The sequence below is a fragment of the Emiliania huxleyi genome (genome assembly GCF_000372725.1).
Source record: "Emiliania huxleyi CCMP1516 unplaced genomic scaffold EMIHUscaffold_102, whole genome shotgun sequence".
In the NCBI taxonomy this organism is placed as follows: Eukaryota; Haptophyta; order Isochrysidales; family Noelaerhabdaceae; genus Emiliania; species Emiliania huxleyi.
The window spans coordinates 348153-361372 of record NW_005202303.1 but is presented as its reverse complement, the minus strand read 5'-3'; the positions used below and the strand labels follow the sequence as shown (position 1 = coordinate 361372).

The following is a 13220-nucleotide window of genomic DNA, read 5'->3' as shown; positions in this document are numbered from 1 at the left end:
AGCTGAGCCGGAACGAGTCGACAAGTCTCGTCTGAGCCCGTGGCGGTCGCCGGCTGAGTCGCTGTGCACGGGCCGGTACCTCAGGCGTCACCTCCGCAGCCTCAGGTCTCACACTCCATCACCGCCGCCGGGACGCCTTCGGTGTCACGCTCGGCGGCGTACTTTCTGCAGCTCCATCTCGAGAACGGCGTCGAGCCTACTCACTCCAGTTGGATACACGCACTCCCTGGGACCCAGGGAGTGCGTGTATCCAGCAAGCGGTGCGTCCCGGCAGCGCGCGCAGGCTGCGGAGCTGCAACAAACTCCAGACACGCTTTTTGGGACATTTTCGACGCTTTTGTCCCATATACTCGCACAACATGCCATCTCGCACAGATCTCGCGCCGTGGCAAACACACCCATCACCCAAACAGAAACACCCCCATTGTGAGAGGAGTGGAGAGAACAAAAACGAAAATGAACATGCATAAATAGTTTTCACATTGACACATATGTTTATCGAGGTTTTCTCTCCGCCGGGTCGCTCTACACAGGGCCGAGGACAGCGCAAACTATTGAGACGATATACGACCCGACCCTGCAGCATAAAGCCGTTGCTGCACGCCGCCCCCTTGAAGGAGGAGCTCCGGCTGTGCGCTGTGCTGGGCCGCCTCCGCGGGGGGAAGGTTGTGAGCGGGCGCAGGGGCGTCTAGGCCGCTCACTTCTTTCCAAAGAAGGAGCCGATCGAGCGCATCCCCGCCGAGGCCGGCTTGGCCTAATCAGCCACACGCGGGTGTGAAGAGGCGCCTCACCGCCACGCCGCCAGCGAAGCCGGCGAGGGCCTTGGCGCCGCCGCCGCCCTTCTTCCCCTTCTTCGGCGCCGCCTCCTCCGAGTCCGAATCGCCGCCTGCTCGCAGCCGGAGGCGTGAAGAGACGCTGTGCGCAGCCACCGCAGCCAGGAGACACAGCAGGCGCCGTCTGCCGGCGCCGCCGCGCGCTTCTTCTGCTTGGGTGCCGCCGCCGCGGGCTTGCCGCCCGCCTTTGCGCCTCCCAGCATGCGCGGTGCCGCAGGCCGCAGCTGCTCCTCCGCCACCTGCGCTGGCGGCTCCCGTGGGTGAGGGTGAGGGAGAGGGAGAGGGTGAGGGAGAGGGTGAGGGTGAGGGTGAGGGTGAGGGAGAGGAAGAGGGTGAGGGTGAGGGTGAGGGTGAGGGTGAGGGTGAGGGAGAGGGTGAGGGAGAGGGAGAGGGTGAGGGAGAGGGTGAGGGAGAGGGTGAGGGTGAGGGAGAGGGAGAGGGGGTGGGAGAGGGAGAGGGGCGGAGGGGCGGGAGACAGAGCTGCTTCAGGTGGACTACGCTGCCTGAGGCGCCTGCTTCTCGACCTCGCGCTCGACCCACTTCTCCTCGCAGACCATGTAGCCGCGCTCGTCCATGTAGGTCACCTGGGGCGGAGGTTGGGGTCAGGGCCGGGGTGGGGGTGAGGTGGGGGTGAGGGTGAGGGTGAGGGTGAGGTGGGGGTGAGGGTGAGGGTGAGGGTGAGGTGGGGGTGAGGGTGAGGTGGGGGTGAGGGTGAGGTGGGGGTGAGGTGGGGGTGAGGGTGAGGGTGAGGGTGGGGGTGAGGGTGAGGTGGGGGTGAGGGTGAGGTGGGGGTGAGGGTGAGGTGGGGGTGAGGGTGAGGTGGGGGTGAGGGTGAGGTGGGGGTGAGGGTGAGGTGGGGGTGAGGGTGAGGTGGGGGTGAGGGTGAGGTGGGGGTGAGGGTGAGGTGGGGGTGGGGGTGAGGGTGAGGGTGGGGGGTGAGGGTGGGGGGGGTGAGGGATGGGTCAGGGGTTGGGGCAGGGGCAGGGGTGCAGGCAACCTCCTCACGCACGCGCTCCTTGACGGTCACGGTGCGGGTGCGGGTCGGCGCAGCCTCCTCCTCGGCAGCCGCGACCGGCGGCGGCGTCTTCGCGCCCTCGGCGGGCGGGTGCGGGTGCACCTGTTCACAGCTAGGCGTGTGAAGAGACGCTGTCCAGCGGGGGCCTCGGCGGGCGGCTGGTGCCACCAGCTCGGCCGGATCGTCCACAAGCGAAGCTGCGTCCTCGAGGATGCGAGCCTAAAGGGCGGGGGAGGGGGGGGAGGGGGGGGGGGGGGGGTCAGGGACCTGTGTCGGGGGCGTGTGTCGGGGACGTGTCCGGGACGCGTGCAGCGCTGCGGCGTGTCTCGACAGGGCCGCGCGCCTTGCGTCGCCCCTCCTTCCTCTCTCATCTCCCGGGGGCTCGGCGTATCTCGGCTCATCTCGGCGTATTCCGGCTCATCTGCGCCTTGCGCCGCTCCTCCTTGCGCCGCGCCGCAGCCTCTGCCACCTCCTCCTCCGTTTCCTCCTCCGCCTCCTCCGCCGCCTCCTCCCGCCGCTCGCGGCACACCTTGTCGACGATGAGGTCGATGAGCGTCGCCTAACGAAGGCAAGTTCTGCCAGTCATACAAAGAAAGCCGCGGGCTCGAGGGGCCTCGAGGAGTTTCGCCTTGACGTCGTCCGCGTCGTCCGCCTCGTCGAGCTTGCTCTCCTCCACGCCAGCCTCCTTGGCGCGCTTCTTGAGCGCCGACGGCTTCATCCCTCCGAGCTCCTCGCGCAGCAGAGACGCCTTCTCCTCCGCACCCTTCCCCGCCCCCTCCGCCTCCCCGGCGGCACTCGACGGCGGGCCGTCCTCCGAGCCGTCCTCCGAGGAGGAAGCGCCGCCCACACCGCCCGCGCCGCCGCCCGTCGCTGCCTGCTGCCCTGTCGCTGCCTGCTGCCCTGTCGCTGCCTGCTGCCCTGTCGCTGCCTGCTGCCCTGTCGCTGCCTGCTGCCCCGCCTGCTCCTCTGGCGCAGACTCCTCCGCCTTATCCATCTTCTCGGCAGTGGAGGGCCTCGCCTCGCCTCGCGAGCAGCCGCCCACCTTCTTGCCCTCCCCCTTCTTCGCCTCCTCCCCCTTCTTCGCCGCAGCCGGCGGCGCGGCGGGCTTGAAGAAGCCCGCCATGCCGCCCTTTGGCTTCGGCTTGGCGGCGGCGGGCGCTGAAGCGGCGGCGGCGGGCGCTGCGGGCGCGGGTGCGGCGGCGGGCTTGGCGGCGGCCGCCGGCGCCTGCGCCTTGGCTGGCCTCTCCTCCTCCTCCTCCTCGTCGCTGTCGACGACGGCGCGCCTGGGCGACACGTCAGCTGGACGTCATGGAGTGTGGCAGGGTCGGCGCTGGCGGGGGACGGCGCGCCGCTTCTTGCCGCCCTGCGAGGGCGGCTCCGCCTCCGCCGCCGCCGGGGCGGGGGCCGACTCAGAAGGCTTGTCCGCCGGCGCGGCCTTCGGCTTGGAGGGCGGCTTTGCGGCAAACATGGCCGCCGCAGCCTTTGGGATCTTTGGCGGCGGCGGGGCGGAGGCCGGCTTGGCGGCGGGGCGCGGCTTGGGCGCCGCGCTCGCGGGCGGAGGGGCGACTGCGCGCAGCCGTCCGACCGCGCCCCGCGACGATATCGTCGCCCCCTCGCACCTGGGTTCGCAGCCGTTTGCCGGGGCCCGGGCGGTTAGTGAGCAGGCCTTTGGGATCGTGTCGAGTCGCGGTCGAGTCGGCTGTCTTGTCGCGTGCGCGTGCTGGACCCGCGCACACGGGCCCCCTCTCCCTGGTGTGCGCTGCGCGAGCGTGCCCCCGCCCAATCTCCATTCTCGCGCACCGGATCGCCGCCCAGCGGTTGTCGAGCAGGCAATTGGTCTCGCCGCTCGCCTGGAGCTGCGGGAGGAGGGCGCGCGGGGGCGGCGCGGGGCTGAGTGGCGCGGCTTCCAGCGGGCACGGCTCCGCGCCGGGGGCGAGGTGAGGCATGCTGGCGCACCTCCTCGTACAGCTGCGCGTCCTGCGCCGCGGCGAGCGACGCGAGCGGCTCGTACTTGCGGGAGGCGTCGGACGCGAGCGCCGGCGCGTGCACCGAGTAGAGCTGCTCCGTGGTGACGGAGGCGAAGCCGGCGCGCGTCCGCTCGAGCTCGTCCGCCTCCGCCAGTCGCACGACACGCCCGCCCGAGGCGGCCTCGCCGGAGACCAGAAAGACGCCGCTCGCGCTGCCAGCGCGCGCGCTCAAGTAGCTCTTGAGCAGCGCGCGCGCCTCGTCGACGGGCAGGTCGGCGCGGCGGGCGTACCACCGCGCCGAAACCGACTGCTGCTCGCCCAGCATGGCGTCAATCTCCTCGAGGACGCCTTCCATGTCGGGCGACTGTGATGGCCTGGTGATGGCCCGCAGCGGTTTTTCGTTGCGGTCTTTTGGCGGCGGCAAAATGGAGGGAGAATGGGTGTGTATTCTTTTTGTGTTAGTGCCAGTGCGCGCCAGTCCCGTGCCCCGTGTTGTGCGAGGGAGTTTTGTTGTAAGATTCTTTTTGCTTGGGGCGGACAGCATGCTGAAATTCTGGAAAAACCTGACCGGCCCCTGCGGTGCCCCTACCTACCTACCTACCTACCTACCTACCCTACTTATGGGAAACTAAAAAAGAAATCACGGTATGGGTGAAGGTGGAGTACTATACCAACTAAAGTGATGGCTGGTGGTACTCTCCTGCAATCACAGTCCTTCCTGTGACATGGCAGGCCACTATCAAGCCCTACAAGCACCAGATCACCCACTTGGGGAGGGTTGACATCGTGATTTTCGCCGAAAATTTCTTTTTTTGCTGTGAAAATTCCAGCTTGAAGAGAGGGAAAAACCCGACGGGAGCGCCCAGACCTACCCTACCTACCCCGGCATGCTGTCCGCCCCAAGCAAAAAGAATACACACCTGGGAGAATATCGCAGAAAAACACCTGCGGCTTACTCGCACGATGCTATGTCTCGACAGGCAGATCAGCCTGAGAAGTCCGAGTACACGCGGGAGCTGGAGCGCGCAGAGCGCGAGCGCGCGGGCACGTGCGCCACCGCCGCGCCAGCCGCCGCACCAGCCGCTCAGCCAGCCGCCGCGCCTGCGGCTCAGTCGTATGCGGCCGCAGCTGCACAGCCGCAGCGTTCAAACAGGCTGAAAAAAACTAATTCAAGCCGTTGCCTTTCCCCTGGGTTCCAACTTTTTGCGGGGTATGGTTTGGCCTGCACAAGCTTTTCCGGCAAACAAAAAGGAAAACAGAGGGTCCCCAGCACTTTGCGTTTCCGGAAATTTCCAGGGAAAACAGAGGGTGTTTGGTGCTCCATTCTGGAAACTCGCGAGTTTCCCTGAGTCTGAGAGCTGGTCTGGGGCAAAATCTGACGCAAAATTGAGGAAATCGGCACGATACCCAGGCGGTCGCAGGGTATTTTCCAGGTATACCCGGGAGTTTCCAGGTATACCCGCAAAATACCCGGTATTTTGCCGATTTGGCTGATTTTGGGCCCAAACCAGCCTCAGACTCGGCTCAGAGCCCGGAAAATTTGATGGTTTCCCCGGAGTTTTCCCGGGAAAATAGAGAGGAAAAGAGAGGGTGCTGTAGAGAAAAAAGGAAAGGAAAAGAGACGGGGTGCGAGAGGAATAGCTTGTTCAGCCTAAGGTATGGTATGGTAGGCTCACGGCCCAAAGGGTGGGGGGGTATGGTCCTGACCGCCATCCCCGGTCTCCGGGAGGCTGGGTCTGTCAGCAGGCGGCGGGGGTGTGGTGGGTCATGCGCACCATACCATCCTCCGCAAAAAATTCTTCGAGGTTCACCTCGGAAGCCCTCACACAAGATATTCCGGGGGGGCTGCGCAAATTCTGTCGACACGGGCGGGCCATGCCCAAGGCCTCGCCGTCGAAGGCGCCACTACCGAAGAAGCCGAGGGAGCCGAAGAAGGTGAAGGACGTCGCCTTGAACACGATGCGCGTCGCCAACTACAAGGCGAAGATGGCCGTCTACGAGGAGGAGATGGCGGCGTACAAGGTCGGCCAGCGGCGGCGCGAGGCGGACAAGGTTGCGGTCAAGCGGAGGCTCTCGGCAAGCGACGCCGATCCGGCGGCACCGGCGGCGAAGCGCCCGACGCCGGTGCCGAGCTCCTGCCTGCTTCCCCGCGCGTCGCCGCTCGCCGACACTCCACCCAACCCGGCGCCGCCCTGCGCTCACCCTCGCCACCGCCGCACTTGCCCTCCGAATCAGGCGCGGCGGGAGACGCCCGAAGCGTGCGCGGCGGGCTCAGCCGAGGCGGCGCGCGCGCCACCTGCCGAGCCCCTGCGGCGATTACCGCAAGTCCTTCGCGAAGAGAAGGAGGCGGCGGCGGCGGCGCAGCTGCGGCGATGCGACGGCGGCGCGCCGAGCAAGGAGCCGTGCTGCCGCGAATGCGGCCACGCTGTCACCAGCATGGAGGCGCCGACGCGAGGCACGTGCGACGTCTGCTTCGGGCGGCTCGCCGCTGGCGACGACATCGACGTTTGCTTCCGCTGCGAGCCTGAGACGGGATCAGCGGCAGGGGGGCGGTGGCGCTGCCGAGACTGCCGAGCGGCGGCCGCGGCATTGGCGGCCTCGGTGGCGGGCGAGCTGCCAACGGCCAGTGCCTCAAAGCGGCAGCGCGCACTGTACCGCATCCAAATGAACATGGCGGCCGCGCCGGAGAGGGAGGCCGAGGCGGAGGCCGAGGCGGAGGCGGGCGCTGGCGCGGCGCAGGCGGCGCGGGCGGCGGCGGAGGAGGCGGCGGCGGAGGTGGCGCGGGTGCGGGCGGAGAAGTTGGCGGTGAAGGCGGTGACGCTGGTGCTCAATCGAGAGAGTGATAGGGCCGCGAGCGAAGCTCGGGAGGCGGAGGAGGCAGCGATGAGCAGGGTTCGTGACGAGCGCTTCTCGAGGCTACCTCAGGACGGAGTGGTCCTGTTGGACGAGCGCTTCACGGAGGCGGGGCTACCGCTGGGTGGCTACGGCGGGGTGAAGCAGAGGGTGAAGCAGACGAGGGGGGCGGCGGAGCTTGTGGCCGAGGCGGAGGCGGCGATGCGGGCGGCGCTGGCAGCGGAGGCGGTCGAGGGTTTGCCTGACGGCGTCGAGCTGTTCGGCGGGCCGCACGCCGAGGTGGAGTACTTCTTGGCCGTGGTTTTGGCGACGAGGGCCGCTGAGTACCGGAGCGAGTGCGCTTACGAGGCTATCCGAGCATGTGGTTTTGGCGATCCGGTGGAGTGGGAGGCGAAGGAGGCGGCGCGGGCGGCGTACCTGGCGGCGGAGGCGGAGGCGGAGGCGGCGAGGGCGTTGAAAGCCGGGTACGAGGCAGCCAGGCTGGGCGGGAGGAGCATCCGCATCGGCACGATAACAAACAGCCGCTGGTGCAGCATCACTGGTACCAGACTGGATGGCAGCCCAGGAAGAGCTCCACGGGCGGCAATAAAGGTCAGCTATCCGAACAGCTGGTTCCTTGCGCGGGAGTCTGACGACGAGATGGTTGCGCGCGACCCTTGCTGGCGGCGGAACAACTACGGGTACAGCGACCCTCGCTGCGAGTATGCCCTGGCGGTCGTCGAGGCGTTGAGGGAGGTGGACTGGCGGGAAGAGCAGCCGCTTCTTCGGGACTTCAGGCATCTGGAGGACTACGAGTCGGCGTACCGAGCGGCATACGTGCAGGCGCGGGCAGCTGCGGAGAAGGAGGCGGCGGAGGTGGTGCCGTTGGCAGAGGCGGTGGCGCCGCTGCGGATCCTCGAGGAGGTGCTCGCGCAGAGGAGTCAGCGGGCGGCAGCCGAGGAGAGGGAGGCGCAGGCGAGGTACAAGGTGTTGCGCCTCCCTTGGGAGGTGAAGAAGCCGTTGCTGGTCGCGCTGGAGGCAGCCCAGGCGGAGGCGGCGCCGGAGTTGAGGGAGGAGAGCAGGGTGCTGAGGGTGATGGGCTCAGCCGCTTCTTCGAGGGAGGCATTGATCCGCGAGTTGAGGGAGGCGGAGGCGGCGGCCGAGGCAATGGAGGCGGAGGCGACCAAGGCGGAAGCGGCGGTACTCGCTCCCTCCCACGCGGCGCCGCCTCGCCGCCGCCCTCCACGCCCACGCGCCCCCCCTACCCCCCCGCACACGCAGGCTCGCCGCCCAACGCGACGCCAGCTGGCGGCGGCGGTGGCGGGAGGCTGGAGCAAGTACAAGGACAGTCTTCCTTTCTGGTCGCCAAACCCCACCCGCCGGGCGCAGCAGGAAGCATGGTTCGAGGAGGTTGCCATGCTCGCGGAGCAGGCCGGTGTGGACGGCATGCTGTACCCGTGGTTAGGGGAGTGGTGCGATGACGACGCTTCCGACTACGATGAGGAGTACCTCCCGTGCCATCGTGAGGATGTGCTGTTCGATCTCGACTCCAACGGTCGGAGGCCGACAGCTGCGGAGCTCGCGCCTCTGGCGTGGCCGCACAGCTGCTGGTGGCACGACCGGGACCGAATCGTCCTACTGTACATGCACATGCTCGACAACCCGCCTGATGGCAGCTTCCTTTGGGAGGCTCGCGTGTGCGAGCAGGTGCACGCTCTCTGGTCAGACGGCCGGGACAGCCCCCGCACGTCGATCAGCTATGTCCGACAGGGACGACTAGAGGGGGCGCGACCGGCATCGACAAGGGCGGAGGCGGAGGCGATGCGTGAAGAGGGCATGAGGATGGCTTTCGTAGACGGTGCACTTCCCGGCGGCGAAGACATTCCTGGCGCGGCTTTCGTGGTGGGCCGTGCCGTGACGGCACCGCGACGTCTCATGACGCATCAGTGCTTTGAGGATGAGGCGGCGCCTGGCTGGCGCATGCTATCCTCACTACCCTCGTGTCCCAACCCGCACATGCGGTTCCCGATGTCGAGTAGCTTGCGAGAGATTGTGAGCCGTGGGGGAGAGCCCCTCAAGCCACTCTTGCCGCGCACTGCATGCAAATGCGGACAGCGAATCGGGGAGCGAAGAGGCGAGGCGTATGACGCGGATGATTCGGATTCGGATAGCGAAGAACGTCGAGAAGAGATCCCAGTAGAGCCCCGAGCATGCATCTTGTGTTTATCAGAATACTGGGGGTCGTAGAGTCTTTGTACTTTGTGCGATACAGGAAGTATTGATGGTTTGTGCGATACAGGAAGTATTGATTCATGTATTATGTATATTGTTGGCAAATCAAGACACAGAGCTCACACAGAATCACAGCGGGAGGAAAGCGGCGAGTCGCAATTCCAGGGGTCGTTGTGGCGGGCCACCCTGTCCAGAGAGGCATGGATGCCAATCTGGGGTCTCTCGACCGAGTCTATGAGCCCTGGCCGCCTCCCGATCTTGGTGGTAAGGCCGCAGCCGAAGAGGGCGACGGAGATGGCGCGGGAGAGTACGGGTGTTCCAGGGGATCACGACACGCACCGACCATGTATTGATGGTTTGTTACCCGTACGCACAGCTCACGGCCGTGTACACCTCTCTCACTCACTACTTCGTACTTGCCAGCCGCGCACCGTCTATCACTATCACCCTGAACGCCTTGCCTATCACGATGGTTGCAACTGAAAAACCTCGAAGCCCTGGGAGCCCTCCCCCTACTATCCGAACCCACACCTGCAACACGCCCAACCATCATGGAGGAGCGATCACGCACCTGCCTCGTGAGCTGCGGCGACGTCACGCTCAAGCTCACGCTCACTAGCAAGATGCTCAAGCGGCCCTTTGTGGACACGGTGCTTGCGCCCTTCCTCAAGGCCTACTCGAAGAAGGCGGGCCTGTACGCGGGGCGGCTGCCGACACCGGCGGACGTGGCGAGCGTTGAGGTGGATGGCGTCCCGCTCGGCGACCACGGCCTCGGCAGCGGCATCGTGCTTCTGGCGCGAGAGGCGGTCGACGTGGACGTCGAGCTCAAGCCGCCTCCCGCGGCGGCCGCCCCTCCGCAGGGCCTCTCGCAGACGCTGCCCGACGGCCCATTCGGCGGCCCATTCGGCGGCCCGTTTGACGGTGGTGGCGCCGATTCGTCGGCGCGGGAGCCGCCGCGGCCTCCGGAGGGAGGCTACGTCGAGCTGGACGGGAAGACGGACCTCGAGCGGATCAAGGAGCAGCGCCGGGCGGCGAGGCTCGCGCGCGAGGCGGCCGGCGGCGGCGGTGACGCCGACGTGGCCTGCGAGCCGCTGCCGCCCGGGAGCCTTGTGCTGGTGCAAGGACTCGCCTCCGAGGCGGGCCGCGCGCTCAACGGGACGCGGGGCGAGGTGGTATCGTGGTTGGAGGAGAAGCAGCGGTACCAGCTGCGCGGGGAGGGCGGCCAGCTGGTCAACCTCAAGCGGGCCAACCTCTCTCTGATCGGCAGCGGCGATGCTGGCCCGCCCGCCGCCGCGCCCGATTGCAGCCCAAGCAGCGCCGAGGCGGGCGACGCTGTGCCGGTCGGGGAGCGGCTGCTCGCACTGGAGCGGAGGACCGACTCTGCAGGCGTGGCGCTCGGAGGTCTGTCCTCCTCCCTCGCCCGGGTCGACTTGGACGACGTCGAGGCGGCGGCCGGGTGTGCCGTGCGGCGTGCACCCGCAGAGCCGCCAGTGAGAGTCCAGCTGGTGCGTCGCTAGGCGGCGGACGCGGTGGAGTGCGTCCACCGCAAGGCCTCCTCCGCGCTCGCCTCGCTGGCCGCGCTGCAGGTCGAGGCGGTCGCGCGCGCATGCCCGGCTGTCTAGTAATGGACGGAGTCCTGTTCCACCGCAGGTGGAGGTGGATGGACTCGACGGGCTGGAAGGGCTCGACGAGGCGGAGAGGGGCGAAGCGCGCGCGCGGCGAAAGGCGGTGTGCGGCAGGCTGGCGGCGCTGGCGGAGGAGGGCGCCGCGCTGCGGACGGCGCTTGGCGAAGCGCAGAGGCGCGTCGAGGACTGAAACGCGCAGAGGAGGCTGCACCAATCGCTCATCGGACGAGAGGCTCCCGGGCCTTGGCGCCTGGGGGGAAACGCATGCATGTTTAGCGTTCTGCCACAGCTTCCAGCGAGGTATTATCCACACGCAAGCGTGGTCCGCGCTGGGAATCTTGGTTAAAGTAAAAAGAAAGAAAACAAACAACGCAAGGGAGGGACGGCGAGGAAGTAAGTGGGCGCTCAATGACGGATATGGAAAAAGCCCCTCCGTCATCCTGCTTCGCTGGTCCTTTTGCCACTCCACTGCCCTCCTGGCTGCACTCTCTTGGTAAAGCCGTACTTGGAGCACTATCTAGTAGCCGGCTCTGCACACTGTGTGAGTCACACTCGACTTGCGCACTTGGCGAGCACTCTTGGAGTGCAGTCATTAAAGGCCTATTTCCAGCTTGGGGACGCGCGCCGACCGTGCTCGATTTTGGGACTCGTGGCGCCTCCCAGTCCCGCCGCAGCGGTCCCGTGGGTACCTGCCGTCCGTACCGGTCCACGGGCTGGCCCTGGGCTCATTCGGACCGAACTCGCTGCGCAATCCGGTCTCGGTATTGCTGTCGGCGGCCGGCAGCCCTCGGGGGTCGAGTCGCAGGATGTCGCAAAACTTTGCCACACGTGCTCGAGCGTCGAGCTTCCGGTGTCCCCAGTCGCAACTACCTCCGGCGAGGTGGCTGACGTTGCACAATCACATCGGTGGCGCATGCGGAGAGCACCAGTGCTCTTTCGGTGGGCTTTCGTGGGGTGGTGCACGACACGCATTGAGAGGAGCCGAGAGAAGCAGCGGCTGTGGGGCTTCCACGGCTGCCAAAGGGTGGTTCACGACTACTCTGAGCAGGGCTGTGCTTTGGTGGGGTTGTGCTTGAGCATGTGTGAAGTGGGAGTGCGTGCCGGCGTGTCTGTGGGTGAAACGGGCGTGTATGAGGCCGTAAGAGCCGTTGTCTCTCTCTCTCCGTTGTACTTACTCTCTCTCCGTTGCTCTCTCTCCGTTGTATGAGCCAGAGTGGGCTTCATCACCCAAAATAAGGACGGTTTGGGAGAGCTCAGACTTGATACCGATGGGCCTGGGCCAGGAGAGCGACAGAAAAGGCGAGGTGGTGAGCTGGGAAGCCGCTTCGTCGGCACCTGGACGTGTCGCGATGAACTGCCGAAAAGCACCTTTTGCGGCTATTGCTCAAAACTTCGGGAGACAAGGCCTACATATTATGACTGCATCCATGCGCCTGGTGCATGAGGGCTGCGGTACGAGACATTTCACGGTCGGTGGCGCCGATAATGACCTCCGGAATGCCCTCGCAATCGCCTCGGATGGGGTCCGCCGAAGACAATCTCGAGCCCTCTCCGTGGCATCACGAGCCGGTGTGAGCTTGCAGACCCAAGGTAAGTGCGGTCTGGGACGGCTCAGACGTGCTACTGATGGGCCTGGGCCAGGAGAGCGACAGAGAAGGCGAGGTGGTGAGCTGAGAGGCTGGAGCGTCCGCGTGTGACCGTGTCGCGATGCGGGCGAAAATTCTTTTTAACACCTCCGCCACTGCGCTCGCACCTGCTCAAATTTTCGCCAGCTTCTCCCGATTCCACCGGCTCTGAGAGCGTCAATTCATGCGCTTCTTCGCCCGCCCTCCGCCCACACCGCCTCCTCCGCCGCCGCCTGTCGCCTCTGGGTTCGCCGCCGCGCTGATTTTCTGTGGCGCTGCTGCTTGCGTCACAGCTGCTCTCCGCAACACTCCGGCTCCCGGCAAGGGCGGGCTCGGGCTACAGATCGGCGGGCTGATCGTCAGCGTCGTCAGCGTTGCTCTCCCCGGCCGATTCGACTCAGACGCAGACGTGCTGGTCCGGTCTCCCTGGCCGACGCTCTTCAATCCGGCAGGCAGCACTCGCCCCATATCACAACGGCAGCGCTCACTCGTTGCAGCCCGACACACCTGGAGGCCCGCTGTCAGGCTTCGCCTTTGCCATCTGGGGCGTCATCTACCTCGGAGAAGCCGCCGGCGTCCTCGCGCTCGCCGTCAACCGCGAGGCGGCGCGAGCCGCAGCCCCCGCGGCTCCCGCGTGGCTGAGCGCAAACTGCGCCCAGGCCCTGTGGTGTGCCGCCTTTCGGCCGTGGGCGCTCTCTCGGCTCTGGCTCTCCTCGGCCTGCCTCGCGGCTACCGCCGCGTGCCTCGTCGTCTCGCAGCGGACGGCACACACAACAGATTGACGCTCCGCACACGCAGACGCTGACGCCGGGCCGTCTTCTCGCCACCTGGCACTCCGCCACTGCACAGCACGCCAGTCCCTCCGCCTATCCGCAGCCCGTCACCACAGCAGAGTGGAGGCCGCAGGGGCACAACACTTCTCCCATGCCTGCTACGCTGTGCAGGTGACGGCAGCCACTCCCTCGCTCTGCCACGCACAGCCGCCCCCCTCTCGCACCTGCAGGCCGCGCCAGCGCTGCGCGGGCCGCTTGGCGCCCTGGTCTCCGTTCCGCGATCGCTGCACGCCCAGCCGGGCGAGGGCAGCTGTGAGT

General features: G+C 66.8%; 4 protein-coding genes across 4 annotated transcripts; 2 read left to right on the top strand and 2 right to left on the bottom strand.

The window, feature by feature from the left end:
- Nucleotides 1-1327: 1327 nt before the first annotated feature.
- Nucleotides 1328-2971, bottom strand: EMIHUDRAFT_222305 (hypothetical protein; the record flags this gene model as incomplete). The annotated part of the gene is made up of 6 exons (XM_005793274.1): nt 1328-1417; nt 1831-1926; nt 2017-2052; nt 2378-2407; nt 2483-2578; nt 2891-2971. The coding sequence occupies 6 exons, from the start codon at nt 2969-2971 to the stop codon at nt 1328-1330; spliced, it is 429 nt and encodes a 142-aa protein (XP_005793331.1).
- Nucleotides 2972-3501: 530 nt separating this feature from the next.
- Nucleotides 3502-4359, bottom strand: EMIHUDRAFT_222304 (hypothetical protein; the record flags this gene model as incomplete). The annotated part of the gene is made up of 3 exons (XM_005793273.1): nt 3502-3514; nt 3649-3698; nt 3805-4359. The coding sequence occupies 3 exons, from the start codon at nt 4357-4359 to the stop codon at nt 3502-3504; spliced, it is 618 nt and encodes a 205-aa protein (XP_005793330.1).
- Nucleotides 4360-5690: 1331 nt separating this feature from the next.
- Nucleotides 5691-8847, top strand: EMIHUDRAFT_454126 (hypothetical protein; the record flags this gene model as incomplete). Its single annotated transcript, XM_005793272.1, has 9 exons — nt 5691-5939; nt 6258-6466; nt 6662-6818; nt 6924-7003; nt 7148-7484; nt 7584-7739; nt 7929-8368; nt 8453-8677; nt 8763-8847. 9 exons carry the CDS (start codon nt 5691-5693, stop codon nt 8845-8847), a joined length of 1938 nt encoding a protein of 645 aa, XP_005793329.1.
- Nucleotides 8848-9430: 583 nt separating this feature from the next.
- On the top strand, nt 9431-10694 carry EMIHUDRAFT_222302 (hypothetical protein; the record flags this gene model as incomplete). Its single annotated transcript, XM_005793271.1, has 5 exons — nt 9431-9856; nt 9968-10108; nt 10202-10318; nt 10397-10465; nt 10530-10694. 5 exons carry the CDS (start codon nt 9431-9433, stop codon nt 10692-10694), a joined length of 918 nt encoding a protein of 305 aa, XP_005793328.1.
- Nucleotides 10695-13220: the final 2526 nt, after the last annotated feature.